The sequence below is a fragment of the Pezoporus occidentalis genome, unplaced genomic scaffold (assembly GCF_034315485.1).
Source record: "Pezoporus occidentalis ecotype Australia unplaced genomic scaffold, CSIRO_AGI_Poc_V1 ctg157, whole genome shotgun sequence".
Lineage (NCBI taxonomy): Eukaryota > Metazoa > Chordata > Aves > Psittaciformes > Psittacidae > Pezoporus > Pezoporus occidentalis.
The window spans coordinates 67,544-92,240 of record NW_026913393.1 but is presented as its reverse complement, the minus strand read 5'-3'; the positions used below and the strand labels follow the sequence as shown (position 1 = coordinate 92,240).

Sequence of the window (24,697 nt, the reverse complement as noted above, 5' to 3'; positions counted from 1 at the left end):
TATACATACACCACTTGCTAGAGTGAAAAGACATGCAGAACTTCAATTTCAAATATTTAGAAAATACAAAAGACTTGGAGACAAGTTCCAAACTTCTTTTTAAAATCTAAGAGTGAAGGGGGAAAAAAGGCATACAGACTAAGAAACTTAACAGCTAACATACAGCTAAGACATGCAAGATGGAGAATTCACTGTAAGTTGAGAGGAAACATCACACACTGGAATCTTCATTAACTCCAGAGAATTCCTCAAAGAAAGATAAAAGCGAGGACCCCAAACCAACCAAAAAGAACCAACCAAAAAGAAAAAAGCCACCCCTAACACTACAGACCCTACTTCTGATCTTTCCCAGCTACAAGGACCATGAACAGCAATTACAGCTATTACAAAGAAAGGCACACACAGGAATGGAAGAAGTGGTGGAAAGAGTTAGAAACAACTGTTCATTTTACCTAGGCATTTATAGCTCCCTACCTAAAACAGGAATAATTAACATAACCCATTCATTTGCTTTCAGACTTCTCACTTCTATAAATACATTAACAAAGTTCAGTTCCTCAACAAGCACCCTCTTACCTGTTTGTTGGAGTGGTAAAGCTAAATGACAGCAGCTGATTCCAGAACGGGTCATTCTCAGAGATGGGCTCTGCTCCTGATAACTTTTTTAAGTACTCATTTTCTGGAAGCTCACTGATGCTGCTGCTATTTGCTCCCATCTTCTTTGTTTGGCAAATAGGTTTCTAAATCTTCATTTCTTCTAGAAAAAGAAAAAAATAAAAAGAGAGAAACATTTAAGTCTTGTGTACAAATACAGAATATACAGACCCAGAATCAGTAAAGCTTCAGTTCGCAACCTTGAACAATTACTGAAATGTAGAAAATAGGCACACAGAAAGGCATTATTAAAAAGATTTTCTTTCAAAGAACTTGGGACAATAACACCTCCAGCCAAGGAAACGAAAAGTTACTGTGCTATATACTTCAGTCATCATCTCACTTGAATTTTCATAAATCACACGGCAGTAACAGTGTCACACTTTGTATCAATACCAAGGCTGCCACCAGTGGGGAAAAACTCAAGGAATTCACAATTTAAACAGAGGTGTCAAGTCAACAAACTGTTCAAAAAACGTATTTTCCAACTGAATATACATAGATAGAAAATGACTCCTGCTGTCAAGAATGGAAGTCCATCACACAGCTAATTTCTGCGTGCCATCAATGATCCACACATTAATAACAGCCACCTTGCCAGAGCAAGCACTATGTTACACAGTTAATTTGAATTAAGTGAGGAAATGTACTACTGAACCTCTTGATATTTGCAAAATAACATGGTTGGTTCCAGCCAACTACTTCAATGGGGGAAAGCTAAAAAATGAACACATCAGAAACAACTGCTTTTTGAAGCAACACTGAACAAGTCAGCAGGGATATGCTCCAAAACATCTTTTCATTACTTGCTGTGCTGCACTGGATCTGTGTGAAGAATGAAAAGATTTCAATTCTTCATGCTGCTTATCAGCACTTCATAAACAATTTAATTAAAGAAAATAAAAACACCACGATGCAATTAACTATGTGCCAGGGATGCTCCTAAGCATCTTAAACCTTTCCAGGACATCAGCTTTAATAATCTCCCACCTTTCGAGGGGAAATAACGGTGACCAATAGCTTTAGAAGTTTGTATTTAAAAAAGCACCCCCATCAAGATAAAATTGCTGTGCAAGATATTACTGTGAAACCTAAATATTCACTCCTCAGCTGGCATAAGACAGAACAGAGACAGCTATATCAGAAACAGCAACACCTCCCTTGGTCTCAATAGGATTTGTTCCAAGAAGTACTCCAGCACTGATTCTCTTAGACCTCTATTTGCAGAAGCTATTACTCCCAGAAAAGAGCATTCTAGTAGCAGTTTATATGAATATAGATTAGTACAAAAATGAAGAGAACTTACTATAAAGAAACAGAGATGCCATGAAAAGCTGCAATCATAGAATCATAGAATAGTTTGGTTTGGAAGAGACATTCAAAGGTCATTTGGTCCAAACCCCCTGCAATGAGTACGGACATCTTCAACTAGATGAGATGTCTGCAGTCATCCGAAAGGCTACCTGAAGAACTTCCCTCAAGATTTAGAGTGAATGCACAGTACCCAAGTATTTCAGAAACAAGAAAGCACCAGCACAAATGGAGAGCAGAATACAGAATACTTAATACTATTAAGTAATAAAGAGGTCTTTAAAAGCTGACACCCAACAAAAATGAGGAAAATGTTTATTATTTTCTAAATTTTGTTTGCAGGGGACACTATAGGCTAGGAAAATACCACTCCGCACTCTTTCCCCTTCATTCCAGGGCTCCATCCTCCACTATCACTATTCACTGCTCTAGCAGTCAGAGATAAAACTTTATACTGAACCAGTATATCTGCTCTTATTCCAACTCCACTGCTGTAACTCTGTTATCACTCACCCAGGGAGCTCTAGTTTCTAATGCAGTTATTTTCTACCACTTCTCTTTATATCTGACCAAAGGAGAGAGAGATACAATGACCTTATAACCTTATAGATATGTCTCATATAGCAAAAACCTCTGACAACACTGTCTATAGCATTTGCAGAAGTCATTTTTGCCATGAAGACTAGCTGCAGGAAGATAAATATAAAAGCAGCCTAGCAGTAAAAAGGGAAGTTGGTGCCAGGGAATTCTGGGGAGAAGCAATAAAGGATTATAAAATGTAATTAGTTTAAGAGGATTTCCAGAACTTCAGCTGAATGCTTACTCACACAAAAGAAAGCAAGCATCTTACCTACACACAAGTTTTGCTGTCTCAAAGATAAAAGACCAACACTCCATGTACGCTACCTTTGAAACAAAGCCAACAAATACTGAAGCAATAGAATAAAGAGGAGAAAACAAATTTTGCATAATATAAGGGAATACTGGATCATCACTTGGAAGTAGAATCAAGGTTTAGCTTGCACATGGGCATATCTGCCCTGCAGCCCTTGGTTTGCACATGTCCAACCACTGCAGAAGCAAACACCAGTGACAGTGACCCCGGACCCATATTTCAGCTCAAGTCCCCTCTCGGCACTTCTGAATAATTTAAAGGTCTGGGAGACCTTAGAGCAGCTCCAGTGCCTGAAGGGGCTGCAGGAAAGCTGGAGAGGGGCTTTGGACAAGGGCCTGTAGGGCCAGGCCAAGGGGAATGGCTTTAACCTGCCAGAGGGGATGAGCTCTTAGGCAGAAGCTCTTCCCTGTGAGGGTGCTGAGGTGCTGGCACAGGGTGCCCAGAGAAGCTGTGGCTGCCCCATCCCTGGCAGTGTTCAAGGCCAGGCTGGACACAGGGGCTTGGAGCAAGCTGCTCTAGTGGAAGGGGTCCCTGCCCATGGCAGGGTTTGGAATCGATGAGCTTTAAGGTCCCTTCCAAGACAAACCAGTCCAGGATTCTGTAATCCCATGACACCTCTGTTAAGCAATGCGCTCTTTCGTATTCTCATCCATCTAGCTGTATGTTGGTTAAGGGAGTAGAGGTTCCAATCTTTAGATGACACAAAAGGTCAGCCAATTTGGAACACAACTGCCACGGTATTTTTGAAATTGTACCTAATCCTTACTTAGACGTGATTTTCATAGAACCAAGGCCCCATCACACAGCAAGGCAAGTCAAGGGGATCCCAAAGCCACTTCAGAAGACCAAGCTGAACAGTTTCTGCTTACTCATATGCTGAAGCAGGACAGCCACACTAAGCACCAAGTAACAGGAAATCCCCGTTGTCCTGAATTCAGCTGTGACAGTTATTTTTCTCCTTCTTAGTAGCTGGTGCTTAAACTACGACACCCATTCACTCCAAAAAAGTCAGTTCCAACCCTAGAAGTAAATTACCAATGGAATCTAATTTTTTTTTTCAGGAAATACATTTAAATAAAGAAAAAAAGGAAAAAAAGCGTGGTTCATAAAAAAAAATAATTAATTAAGCCTTCTTTTGAGAAGCATTAACTTAGTTTTTTTCCTTAAGGAAAAGAGACAATTTATTAGCAAGTCCTTTGGTTTAACATAGTATTATTACCTCTACATATCACAACGGTTTTCTTTCTAAATAAACTAGGAACATCCCCAAAGAATCATAGCTTTGTCTACAACTGACATGCTTTATTAAACCCAACACCTTTTTAGTCCTAGAACTTGGCTCCATGATGTAGCAGCAGACCCTTCAGAGTAAACACAAGGAAGTTTGTTTTGCACGAGGACTCATCCCAAACTCAAATAGCTATGGGTAGATAGAAATTTACTGAGTTTACTGTTCCTTCTAAAAGATTTTAATATCGATTATTAACAGTGCTTACAAGAACATCATTTTTCCCTCTTCAAGTTGAAAGCAATTCAGCAGTACATACATGCTGTGTTTGAGCCCATGACTCAAGGTACAGCATGTGTACTGCTGAACCTGGAAAAAAAACTTATCACGCTCTCTAAACCTTCTAATTAAATAATTTTAGGTAAGTAATTACGGCTCCACCAGGTAATAGATCTCCTACTGGTCTCACAACTTAACTCCCGATGTTGACATTTTGCTAATCGCCCCCTTCCAAAGCTATGCTCACCGCGGTCATCTGGTTGAGTCTGAAGACAACCTGAATAATGAAGATTATATACAGCTGTGGTTTGGTGTTTTGGGGTTTTATGTTTGGTTGGCTTGGTTTCTGTGGTTTGGTTTAAGTTAGTACTTTAAAGTGTAAGAATTTGAGGCAGTCATGCAGATGACTTTACCATCTGAGATGTGCTTTATAGGTTGGGTCTTTAACACAACCGTATTAAAATAAATTAAGTGATGCTATTATACATTTGAAAACCTAAAAAATTTCATTTCCATACATAACAGCACTTGGTTACCTTCATAGTTTGCTGCTTTATAAACTAAAATTAATGGACATTGTTCTCCTTTCCAGCAAAGCAGCCAATGCCACTGCAAAGATGAGAACATTTGAGATGTAATGCTGCTTATTCAAGTATTACCAAAGCAGCTGCACTGAAGCTTTTGGCTGATCCCTATCTGCTTCCAAGAACTTCAGGTTTCACACCATCTTTCACCCATAAGACATTAAACCATCCCACAAAATCCTAACATACAACTTCCCCCACAGTTATAAGATTACTGCAATATATATATACTGCTCTCCACACAATGGAAGCTACATTGACAGTAGGCATTATTCAGCTCCAATACTTGAATTTTACTGTCCACACAATATATTTGAATTCTGTCTACTCATTTATATGACAATAATATTTATACCTGAACCCAGGACAATACCTAAGGATCAAATGCTTTGTGGACTAAGTATCACACACAACACATACCTACACAACTAACAGATACAGCATCATAAGATAAAGAACAGTCAGACAAAACCTAAGTTACATCTTGCAGATGTATATTCACGTGCAGGATCAGAGTTAGCTGTCTACAGTAGCTGTGCAGCCCTCAGGTTTGCTCATGGGAAGCATCTGTTTAATTTCTTTTATCCTGCTTTACTAGACCAGGGAAAGCTGCAGTAAACCAGAAGCCCTGCTTCTTCTGACGCCTTTATTAAGCTCCTCAAACCCAGCAAACCAGCTTTTGCAACTCACTAGCCCACTTCTGTATTCCCAAATGAGAGATTTATTCCTATCAAAATACTCCCATTTTCCAGGCAAGACACAAAATATCTCAAAACATCTCCAGGCCCACTGAAAGAGAGGCAATCAAACTGAAGACAGGAGATTGGATAACTCCAAGCTGATCTCAGCAAGCACCTGCATGTACTGCTTTAATCCTCACCCCAATGCACCTCGGCTTTGACAATCCTCTGCCACGTTTCATCACATCCCAAAGACTGCAGAAACTTTCTGACGAAAGAGATGTTATTTCTGTCCATCAGTGAAGCAACACAGCCCTCTGGGACACAAAAGGAATCACAGGATCACAGAATCCCAGACTGGGTTGGGTTAGAAGGGACCTTAGAGCTCATCCAGTTCCAGCCCCCTGCCACAGGCAGGGACACCTTCCACTAGAGCAGCTTGCTCCAAGCCCCTGTGTCCAACCTGGCCTTGAGCACTGCCAGGGATGGGGCAGCCACAGCTTCTCTGGGCACCCTGTGCCAGCGCCTCAGCACCCTCACAGGGAAGAGCTTCTGCCTAATGCCTGGAAGCTTCTCTATAGTGTCCCTGGAGCCTTCTCTTCTCCAGGCTGACCCAGCCCAGCTCTCTCAGCCTGGCTCCAGAGCAGAGCTGCTCCAGCCCTAGCAGCATCTCCGTGGCCTCCTCTGGACCTGTTCCAACAGCTCCTATTAAATGAGCACTGATACTGGAAAACCAAATAGATTTGATGTCAGCAGCTAAACTGGAGTTTCTCTTCCCTAAATTATCTGTAGTTACTTACTGCTCACTTCCGGAAAAGAAGGCAACACTCAACAGACCCTGTAATTTAAATTGCAGTTAACTCACTGAAGCATGCATGTAGGTATCTGAAAAGCAAAGTGACGCTGCTCCCTCCCTTAAAAGGGACAGCTTTGCAGCTTTCCTTGCATGCAAAGTGTTTATTCCACTGTACCTGCTTGGAGAATTGCTTTGGTGTTGTTAGTGAGGCAAGGGAAAAAGAACACCCAACTAGAGATGTGACTTGATCTTTCTTCATAGATAAAAAGCAGTCATATCAATATTTCACTCACAGCAAGAGATCATTCATACCCCAAAAAGAGGTACAAAAGCATATGAATTTGAGGTTTACCAATTAAATTGGTAACATTTTGCTAAAAAGTGATGATGCAGAAATACACGGCAATAAGAATTCGTGCCTGTAACACGAGCTTGAGAGGGAAAGGAAAAATCTTCACAATCCTCAGAATACAGGAAATTTTGCCTTTTTGAATCAGAGAAAAGCACTGAAACAATCTCTGCTTTTAAAGCATGTTAATGAGTCAAAATTTTTGAGCTAAAACTTAATGCCTGGCAATCATCAAATGCAGTCAATCCACTACTAAGAATTCACATTCTTTTATACGCCAGCCACTTACAACCAAGCAGCTTGGGAGATTTCAGAGCACAATTAATGCATCCTTCATGACTACAAATTAAAAACGCTTCCTACTGATTTTAAATTAATGACTATTGCAGGAAAGACTGTGCTCATTTTACTTTTCACTGTACTGACTCGTAATCTTCCTCCCCTTTTCTGCTGCATGTTTGGCAACCACTCCTTTCTCCAGTTCCCTCTACCCATACCCCTTAATCTTCCAGACTGAAAGTGTTCAGACACATACGGTGACCCCACAAAAAAGAGAAAAAATAAACAGCTTTCAAGATATTGTTCAAATTGTCTATTTGACCAATATCTAGAAATATCTCTATTTTTCCTCTACCCACTATTTTTTAGAGTCTATCAAGTTTGCTAGTTACTGTCTGAGGTCATGAAAGTCTCCATTATGTCTACAATCTTTTAAAATACATTTTTCTGCACCACAGGACACTAACCATTCACCAGGTACCAAAGCGTGTTTCCTTAAAGCTCAACACCTGAGGACAGATGTATTTATTAACTGCTGTCCAAAAGTACAACACAATTATGAAGTGGTCCACACAATGCTTAAGTACAAGAAAAATAAAGAAAATGCCATCTTCAGGTCTTTAGGTAGCTCTCAATAAAAATCATCTGACTTGACCACTCTTTAGTCTGCTGGATGAACAAACACAGCATTTTTTTTCATCCTCCTGTAACTTGTTCTAGTGCCTTCCTCTTCTGCAGCAAGAGCAGCACTGCAGTGACATTAGCGTGGTCCTTACAGGTTTCACTGAAGCCTAAAGAGTCTTGCACATAGCAGAAGTGATTAATCTTGATAGATTTACTGCAGGCAAAGAAGGCCACTCAAAGGGAAGGCGAACAGCAGCTGCAAAAACCAGTGATGATACTGTGTTTTCTGCTCCAGTTCCTTTCCCACACCATTTTACGTAGGAGTCAGTCGTCAATAAAAGCCTAATTCTGAAGAGCACAATCTGCTCACTTCACAACCCACCTACAGGACAGTTGTTCTGCTCACAGCTGAAGAAGGGATTTTTTAAGACCTTTTTGGTTAGGTGTATTTCAAGCAGAAGAAATGGGATATGAGCAGGAGAAATGGGATCTTGCGGTTGCTGACAGAACTGCTCAACAACAGATGCTATAAATCACCTTTGCCTTCGCCAGTTCACCCTCTGGTAATCTCAGAGTTTGCCATAAGGTGCTCTGGAAAGGAGGTGACAGAAAAATGAAAACCTAAATTCTATAAATGAGACTAAGATGTACAGCTTATCTATTTTCCCAGTGCCATCCCAGGAGCCCAATACATATTTTCCATATAATCACTAAGCAACAGGTTACTGTTGTGGTGATCAAATCTCCTGATTTCGATCACTAAGGAAATGCCTATTTATTAATCTCAAAATAGCTTATTTCAGATGTACTATTGTCACCATCACTGGTTACCTTCAGAGTCTTGCCCCCAAATGGAACTACTGACTCATAGGGGAAAAACATCATCAAAACGTTGCTCAAACTGCCCTTCTCTAAAGTTATACATGATCAAAAAAAACTTGACATAAAAATGCCATTCCTTCTTACTGCTCCAACCTTTTGCCTGAGAACAAAAACTTCTGAAACACACTGCTGTAAAAAATATGAAAATGTTACATTATGGCTCTGGTCACCAATAAGGAAATATATGTGGTAAATACGAATCTTGTTTTGAAGACCTAAACCCCAAAACCGTGCTATCTCCACCCACCACGTATCAGCCCTTACATTAGCACATACCCATTAAGTGGGGTAGAAACCCATTAAGTCACACAATCGATTTACCTCTCTCTCCCCACTCACAATGTTTTGTCAGAGGCAAGACAGCAGGAACGTACCAAGCCTCCTGAAGGAGCTTTTCCAGACAGGATGCGAATCCCACAGACACCTGTTAAGAAGTTCAGAGAGACTTCATTTAACTTTTACAGGTAAATAAGCATTTATAGCATTTAAGTACTTCTTTGTCTAATTTACACACATTCAACAAAACGGATCTTTAGTTCATTATAAAATTAAATACAAAATTTATAAATTCATTATAAAGTTCAATATAAAATTCCACAGGATCTGTTAGGGACTCTTTAATTTTGACCCTTTTAATGCTGCTAATTACACTCCCACACTAAAACACAATACCTGTGGCTAAACCTCCCTGAAGGTTCAAAAGCCTCTAAAATTTGCCAGGAACTAACAAAATTTTAACCTGCAAAAACTATAAAGATCCTTTTCCTGACCTCCTACGTAATTCCAGTCACAGCATTTTATTAAATAATTACTGCATCCAGCCTACCAATTTGAGAGTGGAATGACAGCACCAGTTTCAGAAATACATCCTGTCACAGCGGGAAGGAGAGGTGGTGTGGAGGCAATTAAAGAAATAAAATTACCTCTATCCTCACTCTTACATTCCTACATGCCAAGTAAATGTCAGAACTCAAACACAGCAAGTGTTTTCTGGAAGACATGCAGAGATAATTTCTGTAATTTGATTAGCAAAGCGCCATTAGAAGGGAGGAAGGCTGGGCAAGCACTGTGTAAAAGGATCCACTTTTCTCCACCTGTTAAACAACCACTACAGGCATATAGCATATTTTTCAAAAGTTTCAAGCAGTGTAAATTCAAATACTAATCCTGCTCTTTGCAGTGCCCAGTTATTTCTTTTAAAGGTTTCATTTGCCCTCACCAGTGAAACTCCTGCGCTGTACTGGAACTATAAAGTGAGAGGAACAAACTGAAGTTTAAACAGGAACATCAGTGGAATAAGGAGCTTAAAAAATAAAGAGTATGCACAATGCATACAAAGACTTGACTTCACAGCTTAAGAGTATCCTGCATATCAGTACCAATATTTCTGGTTCAACCACAACTTCTTACAGTGGCAAAAAAGACACTTTTGTTACCATATATACAGCAATGGTCTTCAAAAGCACAGTTTTACAGAGAGTACATAATAACCTATTCTGGATTATAGTGCTGAGAATTTTGTTTGTTATGAAAATGTTTTATGATTATTGATGAATTTGCCCCCACTTTATTTTTTAATAATCATTAAATCTACCTAAAAAAGAACCTCTAGTAATTCATCAATTTACTAACATAATTAAAATGGGCAGCTGGGTTGGATATAACACAAGTCATGCTAAACTTAACAAAATTTAATAATCTGCATAACTAGTGGTTTGGTACAGTTATCTCTTTATGGAAGGGATGTTAAAATTATTGTTACAGGTACTTAGGATTTTCTCCCTGTTTTACACTCAGATATAAATAAATCTTGTGTAACGGCCAAAATGATGTTTAAAAAGTAAAAATAAATCAAACCCCTTTTAAGCTTCAAAAAGATGCTTACATGTTCATTAAAAGGTCTGCAGACCAGGTAGATTTTACTGTTTCAAAGCTTATACAATTATTTTGGCATCTGTACCCTTCACACAATTGGGAATTATGCATATTTTTCCAACAGAGCTATCTGTCTCTGTTTTAACTGTCTCTCACAGATAAAAATCTACCTAGAGCATAAAAAAGCATGTTATACTGAAGGCCAAATCTGTTTTGCATGTATACATAATTTTATACGATATGACACATCATGATTTATCTCACCTATCTCCAGAGTCTGCTGCAAATGAAATTACACTTGCCAAAGTGCGCAATTAACACAAGGTGCAGGGGGCTTTTCACTCTAGAGAATACACTTTGAAGAAATATCGTTATCACCTTTAACCATGCACTTTGACATCAGCTCACCAGCCACCAAACAGGATTTCTTACTTCATAATACCTTCTGTCAGTCACCAGCATGTTAAAAACACACTGAGATCTTCCTATTCATCTGATAAAAATTGCTGGAAGCACCAGAGCCATCTAAATTCGTTATGAATTTGCTATAAATACTTTCCTACTGAATTTATCATAAAGTATTAAGCATTAGAAGCTGTGCTACTAAAGGATCAGCACAGGATAGGAAGAGAAGGAGCTGATGGTCGCTTCAGCCAGATGAGAGAGCTGTCCATGGGCTTCTGCTGATGCAGCAGCAACATGAAAAGAGAAAACAACCCAAGGAGAGGATGGAATGTGGCCTCCCTGAGCTCCTGGCAATTTAAGGAGCAAGGACACGTTGTAACTCACCCCAAATGAAGCAAGTTCATAGAATCATAGATTAGTTTGGGATGGAAAGGACCCTCAAAGCTCATCCAGTCCAGCCTCCCTGCAATGAGCAGGGACATATTCATCTAGACCAGGTTGCCCAGAACCACATCCAGCCTAGCTTCAACGGTTTTTAGTTGGGAATTGACTAAATGGGGGATTGCACAACCCAGCAGCCTGTGTCAGGAAACTGGAACCAACCACCCAGGAGCTCCTTCTGCTCCCCCACACTCAGAAAGTGCCCAACAGGGGAAATATTAACAACCTACTTACTTGAAAAAAATACCTCAAATGATCGTAACTGCAGCCCAGCATGTTATCCCTCAGTGCACGCAATGGAATAAATGAGATTACAGCCTCGCTACACTTGGTGCAAAAGATTAAACACTAATAATTATAGAATCATAGGAACATAGAATCAGAGAGCGGTTTGGGTTGGAAGGGACCTCAAAGGTCATCCAGCTCCAACCCCCGCCATGGGCAGGGACCCCTTTCACTAAAGCAGCTTGCTCCAAGCCCCGTCCAGCCTTGCCTTGAACACTGCCAGGGATGGGGCATTTATATTTAAATTTGTAACAGTTCTTGCTACCAGCTCCTGTTTGAGGTCAATTTGGTCCAGGTAGAGTTAGTTACCAATAACAAACGAACAGTGCCTGGCGTGAAAGAATACAAGATAAAGCCTGGTATCTGTTAAGGTAAAAACTCTCTTTTCAGCTAAGCCATTCCCCACTCTTGCTAATCATTACCCCTGGAAGGAATGAAAACAAACAGCCACGAGTGACCACGAGGCACAGGGCGCCTGAGCAGGCACTGCAGAAGCAACCCCTGGACACTACAACTACACAAGAATGGAAAACACGACATTTTATACCGTTTTCACGAATAATAAGCGTCATTAAGAGCGCAACACCAGCAATGCGGGGAGAACGCTCTCCTACACGCTCTGACGCCTGCACTATGGCGACAGCAGCAGCCCCGTAGCGCTGAGGTACCTCCGGAGACCGGGAGGGCCGAGGGGCCACAGCGGGGCCGCTGCCCAGGAGCGGGCACCGGCAGCGCCAGGAACTCTCCGCAGGTTCAGTGCTGAGCGCTCCCGCACGGCCGCAGCCCCTCCATCGCCACAGGGAGCGGGGGCAGTCGTGACAAGGGATAACCGGAACCCTGAGGGCGGGCGGCAGCTCCCGCCAGCACTGCCCGGCGCCCACCCCCTGCGGCGGGCCGGGCCCGGAGGCACCGCCGAGGCCCCGCTTACCCGGTCAGCGGCGCCCCGTCCGCTCGCACCGCAACGCCGCGGGGCAGGAGGCGGCCGGTACCGCGGGCCCGCCCCGGTACCGAGTGCGGCTTCCGCGGGTCCCCCCCGCCCGGCCCCGCTCCGCTTCCCTCAGCGGCCCGCGCGCCGCCGCCGTTGCCCGTACCCACCGCCCGCCTCCGGCCTTCCACGTCGCCAACGCGCAGCGCCGCGCATGCGCAACGGTCCGCGGGGAGAGTGAAGTGAGGCGGCGCGGGGCACGCCGGGAAGTGTAGTCCGGGGGGGGGGGGGGGGGCTGGCACTGGACTGCGGTGCTCCAAGACCCCGTGTCCAACCTGGCCTTGAGCACTGCCGGGGATGGGGCAGCCACAGCTTCCCTGGGCACCCTGTGCCAGCCGTCGCCGCTGCATCTGGGATAGAGGAGGCTACGGAGATGCTGCAAGGGCTGGAGCAGCTCTGCTCTGGAGCCAGGCTGAGAGAGCTGGGCTGGGGCAGCCTGGGGAAGAGAAGGCTCCTGAAGGGGAGACCTGAGAGCAGCTCCAGTGCCTGAAGGGGCTGCAGGAAAGCTGGAGAGGGGCTTGGGACAAGGGATGTAGGGACAGGCCAAGGGGAATGGCTTTAACCTGCCAGAGGGTGAGGAGACTGAGATGAGCTCTTAGGCAGAAGCTCTTCCCTGTGAAGGTGCTGAGTTGCCGGCACAGGGTGCCCAGAGGAGCTGTGGCTGCCCCATCACTGGCAGTGTTCAAGGCCAGGTTGGAGCAAGCTGCTCTAGTGGAAGGGGTACCTGCTCATGGCAGGGGTTGGAGCTGGATGAGCTTTAAGGTCCCTTCCAACACCAAGCACTCTGTGGTGCAATGATCTCCGAGGTGGTTTTTGTGCTGGTTCTATAAATGCCCAATGGCTCCTTCAAATGGGAAACCTTTCCCAGTGTGATCAGCCCAGAGCATAATCCCATTATCACGGTGCATGATGCTAAATACGCAGCCCAGTTCTTACACACACCTGTAACTGGGCTGTGCAAGCCAACAAGCACGTGTGCAAAGCTGGGGCGCAAGCACTGCAGACACATTGCCACGTAAAGCAAGTATCTTGGCACAGGGTTTGGCCTCATGTTCGTATGGTGTTTTATCAGACCGCCACAGCAATAAAAACCGTGCAGAGCCAACAGTGGCTATAGAACAGGTAGGACTGTGTGCACAAAGGAGCTGAAATACAAGTATTGCTACATCTCCCTACATGTAAACACTCCAACATTTCAAGTACATTATGTTTCAAATACAATGAAAGATTGAGCAGTATGATCGAAAACCACTTCTAAAGCAAGAGACTCACAGTGTTCTAGGCCATTTCAATTAAACTGCTGCAGTCAGGTTCAGTGAAAAGCAGAAGTAATGACAGGCTGTGAAACACAAAACATGGTTTGGTTCAGTGAGCATGTTCCAACAATCAGAAAACTGCACAGGGAAGATAATCTCTTCTTTCATGTCATTCAGTTTAATGAAACAATTAGTTCTCATTGAAGGCAGATTTAGTTAATCTAAAGTGTAAATTGAGTTTCTTGTCATTTCCTTTACCTGCAGCCTCTGAAAAGACTGCTCTGTCAGCAATCATGTTCCGCATTGTGCAGAAATCAAGGAGGAATGACTCCAAGGACTTAAACTCAGCAGCATGCCCAGCAGCTCCCACAGGGCTGGAGCGTGATTGCTGCATTCGGGTAATGACAGCATATTGTGTTCCTGTCATTATATCAGCTTTGCAGATAGAACTTAACAGTGTTCTGTGAGCACATCTGAATAAAGATCATTTTCCACAGAATTGGTTGTCAGCTTAGACATCCTTGGAGGCTGATCCCATTCAATTTAACCTGCCAGAATTTCCTTTGCTTGCAGAAATCAGGCCCATCAAAATAATCAGCAATATAAAACTTTCTCAACTTCTATTTAAGAATTTTTTACATATACTTGCTGGATTGTTTAAGGTGTACTTCAATAATATCCATGCCTTTGGCAGTCAGCTACCTATGCAAATCAGCATATAGAAGGTACCATATCACATCTAGACCTTGCCATGGAGAAAAAAAGTATTTTAAATGAGTCGATTTGAATAATTTTTCAAATATTTTCAAATATTATTTTCTTCCTCCATAGTATTCAGATAAGACCAGACAGCTTTGATGCTGACGACTTTAGGACTAGATCTGCAGAACTCTAGTCCCTAAAGATTTCTGCACTGCAGTTTCCTAAAGGTCTTTGGCATAAATGAAGCTGTTCCTTGGCCTCATAAATCTTAGATGTCCACTGCCATCATTAGCTGCCTGGGCCCTTTCGTAAACCTTGCTTTTAGTAACGAATATATGCAGATTTTCTCAGTTAAATTTACTTGATATTGTTCTCTCGTGTGAGGATTTCCTTAATCTCTGCCTACTTACCTTTCTCAAGGCGTTGTGCATGTCTTTGTCTCCCAGCAGATGATTCCTGCACCCTTGCCCAGGCTTAGGCAGTTCCTTTGCTTTTTTACTATTCACAACACACAACAGGATTATTGACCTGTTCTTGGAAAATTACAAGAACAGAAGAGTTGTTGCACAAATCTCCTGCCCTGACTCCCAGTGAAGCTCCTCATTCTGGAAAGTTTTGTGATGTATATTACTCCTGTGAGTGTTAAACTGCAGCTAACAGAAGCACCAAAACACCATCTCAGAAAGCACAAATCCCGCAATTTTGCTTGCATTATCTGCCCATTTTGCTTTATGCAGTCTCTCCAGTAGTGGTGAAACTGGTGTTTAAACAGCACACAGCTAGAAGCCTCACTCAGCTTTCAGCCTGATTTACCATACAGTTTATTTTCCCTGTTACTGTCTGAAGCACTTCCTTGTATAATCATAACCCAAATAATTATGCACACTTCATAATCAACTGCACACACTGACAAAGAGTCCCAGTACAGCTCTTGCTCTACTTTTTGTTGTGTTTGCAGCTGTTTGAGGTGAATTTATTACCCCCAAACCTGGGCCTGTCTATGAGATGCCCAGCATTTCACAACAGTGGCTAAGGTTACCTGCCCTGGGGCAGGAAACACTGTGCAAGAGACAATCTTGACAATGCAAGAACTCATGTTCAGCTGCACACCTGCAAGGACTTGCTTCTCCAGCCCTTTGAATGGTGCTGTGCCTGACCTCAGCTCTGGAGTGCCTTTCTCAGGCAGTTTACTCCTTCCACATCACAAGGCAATTTCAGATAGAAGTTCCAAGCTTTCAGATTTAGAGCATGAGCTTTGACAGAGGAATTTATTGTTTGGGGTGACGAGGCGGTTTATTTGTTTAGAAAACCCAATCCACCACGGCAGAGATTACATCCACACTTTACTAGGTGAAATTCTGATGGATAGGGTTGGGATGGATGGATGGATGGATATGGTTATGATTCATTGCAACACTATGGGTGAAATATTCAAAGATAAAGGACAAAAACAACTGGGAAGTAGCACAATTCCCTCACTTCCACTTTCCAATCCCTGTCGTTTCTACTACACAATCCACATAACACCACCCATGAAAAGTTACAGGAGTGTACATTTAGTATTGTTATCTTTTATTATATGAATTACACCATCTGTGCATACTGACAATAATAAAACCAGGTTTCCATATCACAAAGAGCAGGAACTTCACCAGTCTAAGAGAAAGCTGTAGCTGTGATACGCTGATCACATGGTGGTAACATTCCAAGGATGATGCAAAAGCTCTTTAAACAGCAATACCAAATTCACTTCCTAAGACTAGCTCATTAAGGGAGAGCAAACACTTATTACGCAACATCTTACTAGTTTTCTGCGATTCATCTCATTACAGGATTAATGGTGTAACAGGAGGGAGGCGATACCCAGCTGCAAACAATGCGAATCAGTTCACACAAGACCTGACAAAACCAGGTACCAGCAGAATACAGGCATTTGGCTGGCATCAAGCGAGTCTTCAGGATAATTATCTTCTAGGAAGAAATGTGGCCACAAGAACAAGACCTGACCTCAGGAACAGTTCAAAGATTACATATATGCTTTTTTAAGCATACTTTTAGGAAAATGGTAAATCCAGAATGGCTGAAATGGTTTTGTCTCGAATCTTTCAATGAATACTCTGGTTTGGCAGAGGGGACAAAGCATGAACTATCATTTCCTTACTGAGCACAGGGGCATTTAAACCACCTCACAACTACAGTACCATGTTGGGAGGCAGGTCTGTTCCGAAACATATCTTCCAAGGAAGAGGTAAAGCTGGACCTCACTAATTCACTTTCTCTATTCCAAACTCAGTAGTCTTATGTTCTCCTTCAGCCTGCAGCCTGTCTCCAGGTTTTCAAAGATTTTGCTATGACTTTAGATATTTGTAGCTCAGAAGCCTAAGAACAACTGTATGAAGTAACTTACTTTCAAATAAAATCCTGGTTTATTATCATTCAACTTCCACAAGCACGTTGAAGAGATTTTAGTTGGATGTTTGCTTGTTTAGGTTTTTTTTAAGACAGAACTGCACCATTTTAAACCACTGCAACAGAATACAATGCAACAACTTCCTTGCATCGTGCCCCTGCTGCTCCCCTTCAGGAAAGAAAGGCACAGTGTTTCAAGGAAAACAATTAATGGAAGTATGAAATCAAGACTTTCTGCTTTAGCAAGCTAAGTAAATTCTGCATGTAGCATTCCTTTAGCTCATCCACAGATTTAACATGAAAAATCTAAACTCTTAACGATGATGCTTCTGCCGCAATACAATTCATGGCTCTTTAGCAAGCAAGAGCAGCTCTAGTTTGAAAGCCTGAAGTACTGCACTAGCAGTTAATGAAACTAAGATGTTAAGATAAATTTATCTTCCAAAGCTTGACTTAGTCGTAAGTTACTGAACCTAAACTCTAATCACACCAAATCAATTATAGATGAAAAGTAGTTCCAGTGAGGAAAACAAAGAACTTCAGTTTTTTAAACATTTTAAATTTAGAAATGTGCTAGCTGCCATTTGAGTTTGAGTGGCGAAAGAGACCTTCTCCTGTGAGTCATAAGGGGAGTTTATTCAGCTAAAACGTGCAAAGAAAAATGTCTCAAAGTGGGAGCAATATTACCAGTTCATATTGGACACAAGCGAATAAATTATTAATTAATTCCTCTAATCCGCTTTCTTGTCAGAAACTTCTGTGGATCTTTTTGCAGCAATTCCATTTGCAACGCCATTGCTTTCAAACTGCAAATAAAAGACAGCATCATTAATGGGATGTCAAAAAAGGACTTTGCACCTGGAACAATAACAGCTGGTGATGGAAATGGCTTTCAGAAGCAAGGCCAGGGGAGATCCTAAAGAAATCTGCAGCAAGAACTGGGACAGAGGCTTCTCTTTAGATTTACATATCATTACTGCTTCAAGAGGGAAAAACGGCAGAGATAACAGACGCAAATCTCTGCATTTTGTTAGAGAAGATAAATAATAAACGCACAATTTACACACACCAAACATCTTCCCACATTACAAGTGAAAGAGCTGTCTGAGGAGGGGTTTTTTAGTTCTGCTTCATGTATCCGGTGTGATGTACTCGTTATTTGACTTTCTCCTTCTCTCAAAGAATAGCCAGTCATTTAAAAAAATAACAAATTAACTAAGCTGTTTCACAAAACAGGTGCATTTCACATCCTTCCAAGACCTACCAAATAGCTGAAGCAAGTATCCCTAGCTGTATTTCTACCACTAACTCTCTTTGCTAAGAAAATAGCCATAAAAACACTTATAACAACAACCGTTTACTCTTCTGTGGCACCCACCCTGAACTATCACCAGGCGCTTTTAATCCCCAGCTAGCTGAATGCATTAATCTTACTTTATAAATTCCAGAGTCATCCTCCTGATCTCTTTTCGTGGCTGAAGGTGCCCTTGGATTTCCAGTGCTGCCTCCTTGACCTTCTTTTGTGGCTGTTGTTTCTTGCACAGCTTTCTTGGGCCATACGCGCTTCACGAAAGGTGCAATAACAGGATAGATATAGGGCTCAAGGAATTTCTTGTAGACCCAGAGGAGAACAGGAATGACAATACAGGGAATGCACACCATGGCTTCCTCTTGTTTGTGACAAAGCTGGAGAGGAGAAAAGAAAAACAACTTAGGATGACAAGGTTGTATGCTGTGAGATAAGAAAACAGTCTTTAATAAATAAAGACTGTAGTTGACATTCATGTATGAAAGACACTTTAGATATAAAATCCTTTAACCTTAGATTCTTAATTATTGTTCTGGATTCAAAAATGCTGTGCATTACAATGTTATAAAGTTCTCAACAAGACAAACATTCTTGGCATTACAAAAAAAGAAAAGATTTGCTATTAATTCATCAGTCCCATAGCAGAAACTTAGGAAAAAAAAAAAATACAGAAAAGTTCTTGCTTAAACCACACAAAACTAGTTGAAAAATAAGCTGCAGCTAACAGTTCACTCCTTACTATATTGAATCAGAGGGGCCAAAAGGTTTGGTTTTCTCATTCCTTTTTGACTTAAAGTGAAACTAAATGGCAGGAATCTGGTCTATCAAACAGTTTGCTGCTACTGAAGGGCAGACAGGTGGGTAAGTGTAACAGAATCCTAGTCAGGGCTTGAGAAAAGGATGATATCATAGAACCATGGAATGTTTTGGGTCAGAAGGAACCTTAAAGCCCATCCAGTTCCAACCCCTGCCATGGGCAGGGACACCTTCCACTAGAGCAACTTGCTCCAAAGCCCTGTGTCCAACCTGGCCTTGAACACTGCCAGGGATGGGGCAGCCACAGCTTCTCTGGGCACCCTGTGCCAGTGCCTCACAGGGAAGAGCTTCTGCCTAAGAGCTCATCTCAGTCTCCCCTCTGGCAGGTTAAAGCCATTCCCCTTGGCCTGTCCCTACAGGCCCTTGTCCCAAGCCCCTCTCCAGCTTTCCTGCAGCCCCTTCAGGCGCTGGAGCTGCTCTCAGGTCTCCCCTTCAGGAGCCTTCTCTTCTCCAGGCTGCCCCAGCCCAGCTCTCTCAGGCTGGCTCCAGAGCAGAGCTGCTCCAGCCCTGGCAGCATCTCTGTAGCCTTCTCTGGCCTCGCTCCAACAGCTCCACATCCCTCTTGTGCTGCTGCCCCAGAGCTGGATCAGGACTACAGGGTGGGGGGGGGGGGCGGGGGTCTCCCCATAGCGCAGCAGAGGGGCAGGATCCCCTCCCTGAGCTGCTGCTCACGCTCTGGGGGTGCAGCCCAGCCCATGGGGCGGCTCTGGGCTCAAGCGCTCACTGAAGTCAGGTCATGGGGAGCTTCTCCTAACCCAGCATCTCCAAGTGCTTCTCAGGGCTGCTCCATCCAGTCTTCTCCAGCCTGTGTTTGTGCTTGGGACTGCCTCAACACAGGGGCAGAACCTCGCACTTGGTGGAATCCCTTTTATCCCACACTAATTCTGTACCATCAGACGAACTATCACACAATAAATCCTCCTCTCTCCCCAAACCAGAAATATGAGACAATGTGAATGAACATTGAATGGCTTCTGAAAGCCATTCAAAAAGACACTTCAGCTACTCCCTCTGCCAGATACCAAATTTCCAGCAGGGTATTGCACGTATATCCACCAGCTAACAAGCGTGCCTGAAGGGAACACTCAGCCTGCCCCCGAGGCAACAGCAAGAGTTCGCTGGAGCCACTTCATGTCAAGATACCAGCTGAAAAGTACATCATACCTGTACCAGATGGAAAAGGAGGCCTCTGGAAGCGTAACACTGGTCCTAAGATACCAAAGTTCCGTTCATGAGGTTCTTCTGCTTGGTGGTGCTCTGTGGCCTGGTTAGCAGGTAATTTTTAGAGGAAAAAAAAAGAATAATAGGGCAAATGGTCACATTTTAATAGCTAGCTGATCTCTTTGTGATACAAGCTTTTGTACCACACACACACATTAGGGTCAGCAGAAAGAACATGCATGACATGGCAAATTCAAATGGTCTTTGTTTTGCATGTTTAACTCGGTTGTTAATTAACTATTATGGAAACAAAGCAAGGGTGCACAGACAAAAGGTAAGGTTTTTCCTTCTTTTTCCACAGAGGATGAGCCAGTCCAGAAGGGCCGAATCACACAACACGTTCCGGTTTCTGCAGCCCCGGAGCACTCCTCGGTGGCCAGCACAGCCCTCCCGCTCCGTGCAGTAGTTTCCGCCCATCCCAGTGCACGTAAAGCCTGGAGAGCGGGGCCTTCCCGACTCGGTGAAGCTCCTCAGAGGAGCGTTCAGACCGAAGCGCTCCACACCTCAGCAAGAGCTGGGCACGCCGGGATACACCCGGTTAACGCAGAGGAGCAGCGAGCCCCCGTGCAGCCGGGATGGAGGCAGGGCACGAAGGGCCCAACGGGGGAGCAGCCGCAGCCGCAGCCGCAGCCGCAGCCCCGGCGGTGTCCGGCCGGGCCCGCACTCACCTCAGCGGGCCCCAGCCCAGCTCCAATACCGGCCGCCTCAGCCACCGCCTCAGCCTCCGCACCGGAAGCGGCCCCGCACGTCCGGTCGGCGCAACCGCCAATGGGAAGTGGCGGCGTATATGGTCACATGGTACTGCCCCGCCCCTTGAGAAGCGCCTGCGCGCTGCGCCGCACACTGACGACGGTACGTGGCCCCCGTTAATTATCCCGGTTAATTAACTCGGTTATGGGTGAATAACGCCCGCACGGCACCATCACCTCCACGGCTGAAGGAATACAAAGAGGGCAGGGCTAAGGGCCGAACCCGTGACAGACAGACAGCACCCCCCCACACCCTTCCCCACAAAGGCTGAGACACACAGAGCCAAAGCACTGGAGTTTATAGTATTTATTTCTGTACACCAGCGGCAGCATGCTTACTCCCGAGCCATGAGCTTCTGCTTCTTCAGCTTCTTCTGGGAGATCTGGAAAACAAAGAGGGAATGGAGAAAGTGAGAACAGGAGCCTACAGTTCCCCTCTCAGCCACCCCTTGCACAAATTCTTGGAATTGCAAGGGATTCCTTCCCCTGTTCACAAAACCACCCATCGATCATACCTGCACTCGTGTTTTAACAGTATTTACCATACTGTTATGTAAGTGTCCTAACAAGTATTAATTCACCTAGACAGTGTCAACTCAACTTACAATTTCACCACAACACTCTGCTCCAGCAGAGCAGCACAAACCATTCCCGTAAGAGAGACCTCAGCGAAGCCATCTCCCTCTTTCTCAACATTGCATCTACAGTAAACAATGAGGTCGCTCAGAATTGGCATGGAATTTTTTTTCACAGTTGTTCGAAAGGTGTCCTAAGATCATCATCACAGCAACCCGTTCCGCTGCAAGCGACAGTGCACCAACCCTCCCATCCCTGGATGGTGACACGGGTATGACGCTTGGTACCTTTTTCTTTTGAGCAACCTCCTCCTCCGGCTTGGGGACAATCTGCTCCTTCTCAGTAAGGATCATCTCGATGTGGCAGGGGGAGCTCATGTAGGGGTTGATCCTGCCGTGCGCCCTGTAGGTGCGCCGGCGCATCTTGGGGGCCTTGTTGACTTGGATGTGCTCGATGACCAGAGAATCCACATCAAGACCCTGGGCAAAGGAAGAAATTAAACCTGTCACTGGGTTTTCCTCTTCACATCCATCATCTCTGCACAAAAAATGAGAGTAACCACTCCTCCGTGCATGCTGGTGCTGGAAAACAGGAACAGCTGAACCTGGTGATGCCACAGTACTGGTTGCTTGCCAAGGAAGCACCAACATTAAGTCAGAAAACCAGACTGCACTGCCATGTGCCACAACAGATTTAGGAGAGGATACACATAAATATAACCAGAAAACAAATACAGAGATATGGAAGAAGATACCTCAAAAAATGATGATGGCTCAGAAAAAAAAACTTAGCATTTTTTCACAGGTACTCCAAAGGTGTCCTAAGATACGTCATCACCGCCATCAAACTTCCCAAATTAATGTCACGAAGGTAAAAACTGCCCCAAGATTTTGCTTTGGTTTGTAGTTTATAGGAGCACTAAACCACACTTGCTCCACCTTGCTGGGGCGCACAGCCACACAACCTGACACAAGTGCTCTGTGTCTGTAATACCCACCTTGAGCTCAGCATTGCTCTCCGCATTTTTGAGCATGTGCAGCAAGAACTCTGCGCTTTTCTTTGGCCAGCGTCCCTGTGTCCAGCCCCACTGCTTGGCCTGAAGGAAGAGGAAGAAGAGTAAGCAATGGAAAAAGAGAAGAAAAAAAAAAACAGGAAAAAAAAAGGAGGGGGAAATGAGGAGGGAAAAATGGGAAAAAGGAAGAGTAAGGGGGAGTAGGGGGAAGAAGAAAGGGGCAGAACCTTTGTCCCAGTATAACACTACCTGCCCTTTATGCACTGTTAACTCACCATTACATTGCCTTAAAGGGATACCAAACTAATTAAATTTCATCAAGTACTTGACACTGTAAGTATGTGCAACACTTCCTGTACTAGAATTAAGTATATGAGTGAATCTTTTCTCTCTTGAGCAACCTGGCCAAGTGGAAAGTGTCCTTGATAAGCTTTAAGGTACCATCAACCAAAGTAATTGAACTATTTTCTATTTTAATACACCCATCACCACTAAGATCACCAGACTGCTCCTCACACTGTCCTTCCCTCCCATCAACCAAATACCTCCTCCCCTTGTTTCACTCCAGGCCTCACCTGGGCACATCTACCGACACCCCCGTTGTAGCGGCGGAAAGGAACGCACTGCTTCTTCAGGGTGACATCTTTCAGGTACTTGGTAGCCTTGCGGATGTGCATGCCCTTGATGGCCTGGGCTGTCTCACGAGTGTTCTGGCAACACAAAGCACAGCAAACTTCACTTTAATGTCATCTTTCCAAGTTATAAAGTGGGTAAAAGCACTCCTTGCTGCTTCCCAGGTCTTACTTTTGCTACAATCGCAGTTTAAAAGCATCACGCACACACAAATGTAAAATAACCAGCAACACTATAGTTACTATTTTCACTACCTGCTCTTCTAACCTCTGTTATGAGTTTCACTACTAAACTTACAGCTCTGGAGACATCTTTATTGGTTTCTACCCTGTACCGCGATCTTTCCAAGCAGAAAAAAACAGAATTTTAGTATTTATGCTTTTCTGAACTCCTCTTTTGCCACTAATTCCCACAAGTAAAGAAAGCACCTGAAGGATAAATCCTTACTAAAATGTCAAGCATGACACCTCAGGCACGTGTTGAGTTAACAAACCATGTAAAGAACCACCAAACTACATAGTTACCTGTGCAAAGAATTATTAAAAGGAGAGAAGGCCCAGGAAGAAAAATCAAGTTAAAGCATCAGTGTTTCAGACAGCACTGAATAAGACCATCAGAAAGTAACTACACTCCTACCTGATGATAATAAAAGAGCAAAATCCCTCTTCTGTGTAACACCAAGCAGAAAAGCATCTCCTCAGCTCCAGTTCTGAGCTTAACTTGAACGTTTCAGTAGCCCAGTTCCTCCTGCTAAATTCCCTGCAGATGCTTCCCTACTGCGTTTTATCTATATATAATACAAAGCTATTTAGGGCGCACCATCTTATTTTTGATCCTGTGGATGAAGACCACTACATGCAGTTAAACCAAACGCAGGCCCTAACCTATGCTACCACCCCTAAGTAACTACGTAAAGATATGGAAGAGTAAGACATGTATTTCGAAAGAAAACCTAATAAAATTACCAAAAACAACCCCCTCAAACATTGCATTTTTTACTATGTGAATGCTGCATACCTTGAAATGCACTCGCAGGTTGGATCCCCGTGACTTGCATGCTGTGGAGAAATAAAACCATTTTTTGGAATTAAAACCATAATGGGTTCAGTAAAGCCCCCCGCCCCGCGAACATTCACAAAACCTCTACAACTCACATTTCGTGGGGTTTTCCGGGTCCAGAGAGTAGCGCACCATCTTTGCTGCTCAACTGCAAAAGAAAACTCATTATAAATAACCTGTGTTAAGCTTATAACGCAGACATGCAGAATGTTCACCTCATGCCCAGGCGCTGCTCAGAAACTACGCTTAACTCTTCACAGTTAAGTCCGAAGGTGTCCTAAGGAAATCATCACCGCAGCTGCGACCTCCCCCGTAGGCCTGCTTCCTCCTCATACCACCAGACACCCCCCGCTCCGCCACCTCCATCCGTCCCACCCCGCAAATACCGCGGGCATCCGGAAAA

At 43.6% G+C, this 24,697-nt stretch overlaps 3 protein-coding genes and 3 non-coding genes across 16 annotated transcripts in view; all 6 read right to left on the bottom strand.

The window, feature by feature from the left end:
* Positions 1-12,728, bottom strand: part of DYM (dymeclin) — a 226,070-nt gene extending 213,342 nt beyond the window's left edge. The window contains exons 1-3 of one of the 11 annotated variants that reach the window (XM_062611731.1): positions 12,663-12,728; positions 8,936-8,985; positions 577-757 (exon numbers count right to left, since the gene is read on the bottom strand). In XM_062611731.1, the coding sequence (XP_062467715.1) occupies positions 577-716 (140 nt within the window). In that variant the 5' untranslated portion in view covers positions 717-757; positions 8,936-8,985; positions 12,663-12,728. Of the gene's footprint in view, positions 1-576; positions 758-8,871; positions 8,986-12,495; positions 12,558-12,662 lie in introns of those variants that run through there. The other 10 variants (XM_062611742.1, XM_062611737.1, XM_062611735.1 and 7 more) reach the window with 10 other exon arrangements.
* A 3,333-nt stretch (positions 12,729-16,061) lies between these two features.
* On the bottom strand, positions 16,062-20,347 carry CUNH18orf32 (chromosome unknown C18orf32 homolog). The gene is made up of 3 exons (XM_062611729.1): positions 20,209-20,347; positions 18,354-18,605; positions 16,062-17,725 (listed from the first exon to the last, which is right to left on the bottom strand). Exons 2-3 carry the CDS (start codon positions 18,579-18,581, stop codon positions 17,651-17,653), a joined length of 303 nt encoding a protein of 100 aa, XP_062467713.1. The 5' UTR covers positions 18,582-18,605; positions 20,209-20,347; the 3' UTR covers positions 16,062-17,650.
* A 959-nt stretch (positions 20,348-21,306) lies between these two features.
* RPL17 (ribosomal protein L17) lies at positions 21,307-24,548 on the bottom strand. The gene is made up of 6 exons (XM_062611728.1): positions 24,390-24,548; positions 24,253-24,293; positions 23,178-23,312; positions 22,588-22,686; positions 21,878-22,069; positions 21,307-21,397 (listed from the first exon to the last, which is right to left on the bottom strand). Exons 1-6 carry the CDS (start codon positions 24,427-24,429, stop codon positions 21,350-21,352), a joined length of 555 nt encoding a protein of 184 aa, XP_062467712.1. The 5' UTR covers positions 24,430-24,548; the 3' UTR covers positions 21,307-21,349.
* Positions 21,733-21,804, bottom strand: LOC134160114 (small nucleolar RNA SNORD58). The gene has a single exon (XR_009963449.1). It is a non-coding gene; the product is annotated as a small nucleolar RNA SNORD58 (small nucleolar RNA).
* Positions 22,359-22,432, bottom strand: LOC134160115 (small nucleolar RNA SNORD58). Its single transcript, XR_009963450.1, has one exon. It is a non-coding gene; the product is annotated as a small nucleolar RNA SNORD58 (small nucleolar RNA).
* LOC134160117 (small nucleolar RNA SNORD58) lies at positions 24,523-24,592 on the bottom strand. The gene has a single exon (XR_009963451.1). It is a non-coding gene; the product is annotated as a small nucleolar RNA SNORD58 (small nucleolar RNA).
* Positions 24,593-24,697: the final 105 nt, after the last annotated feature.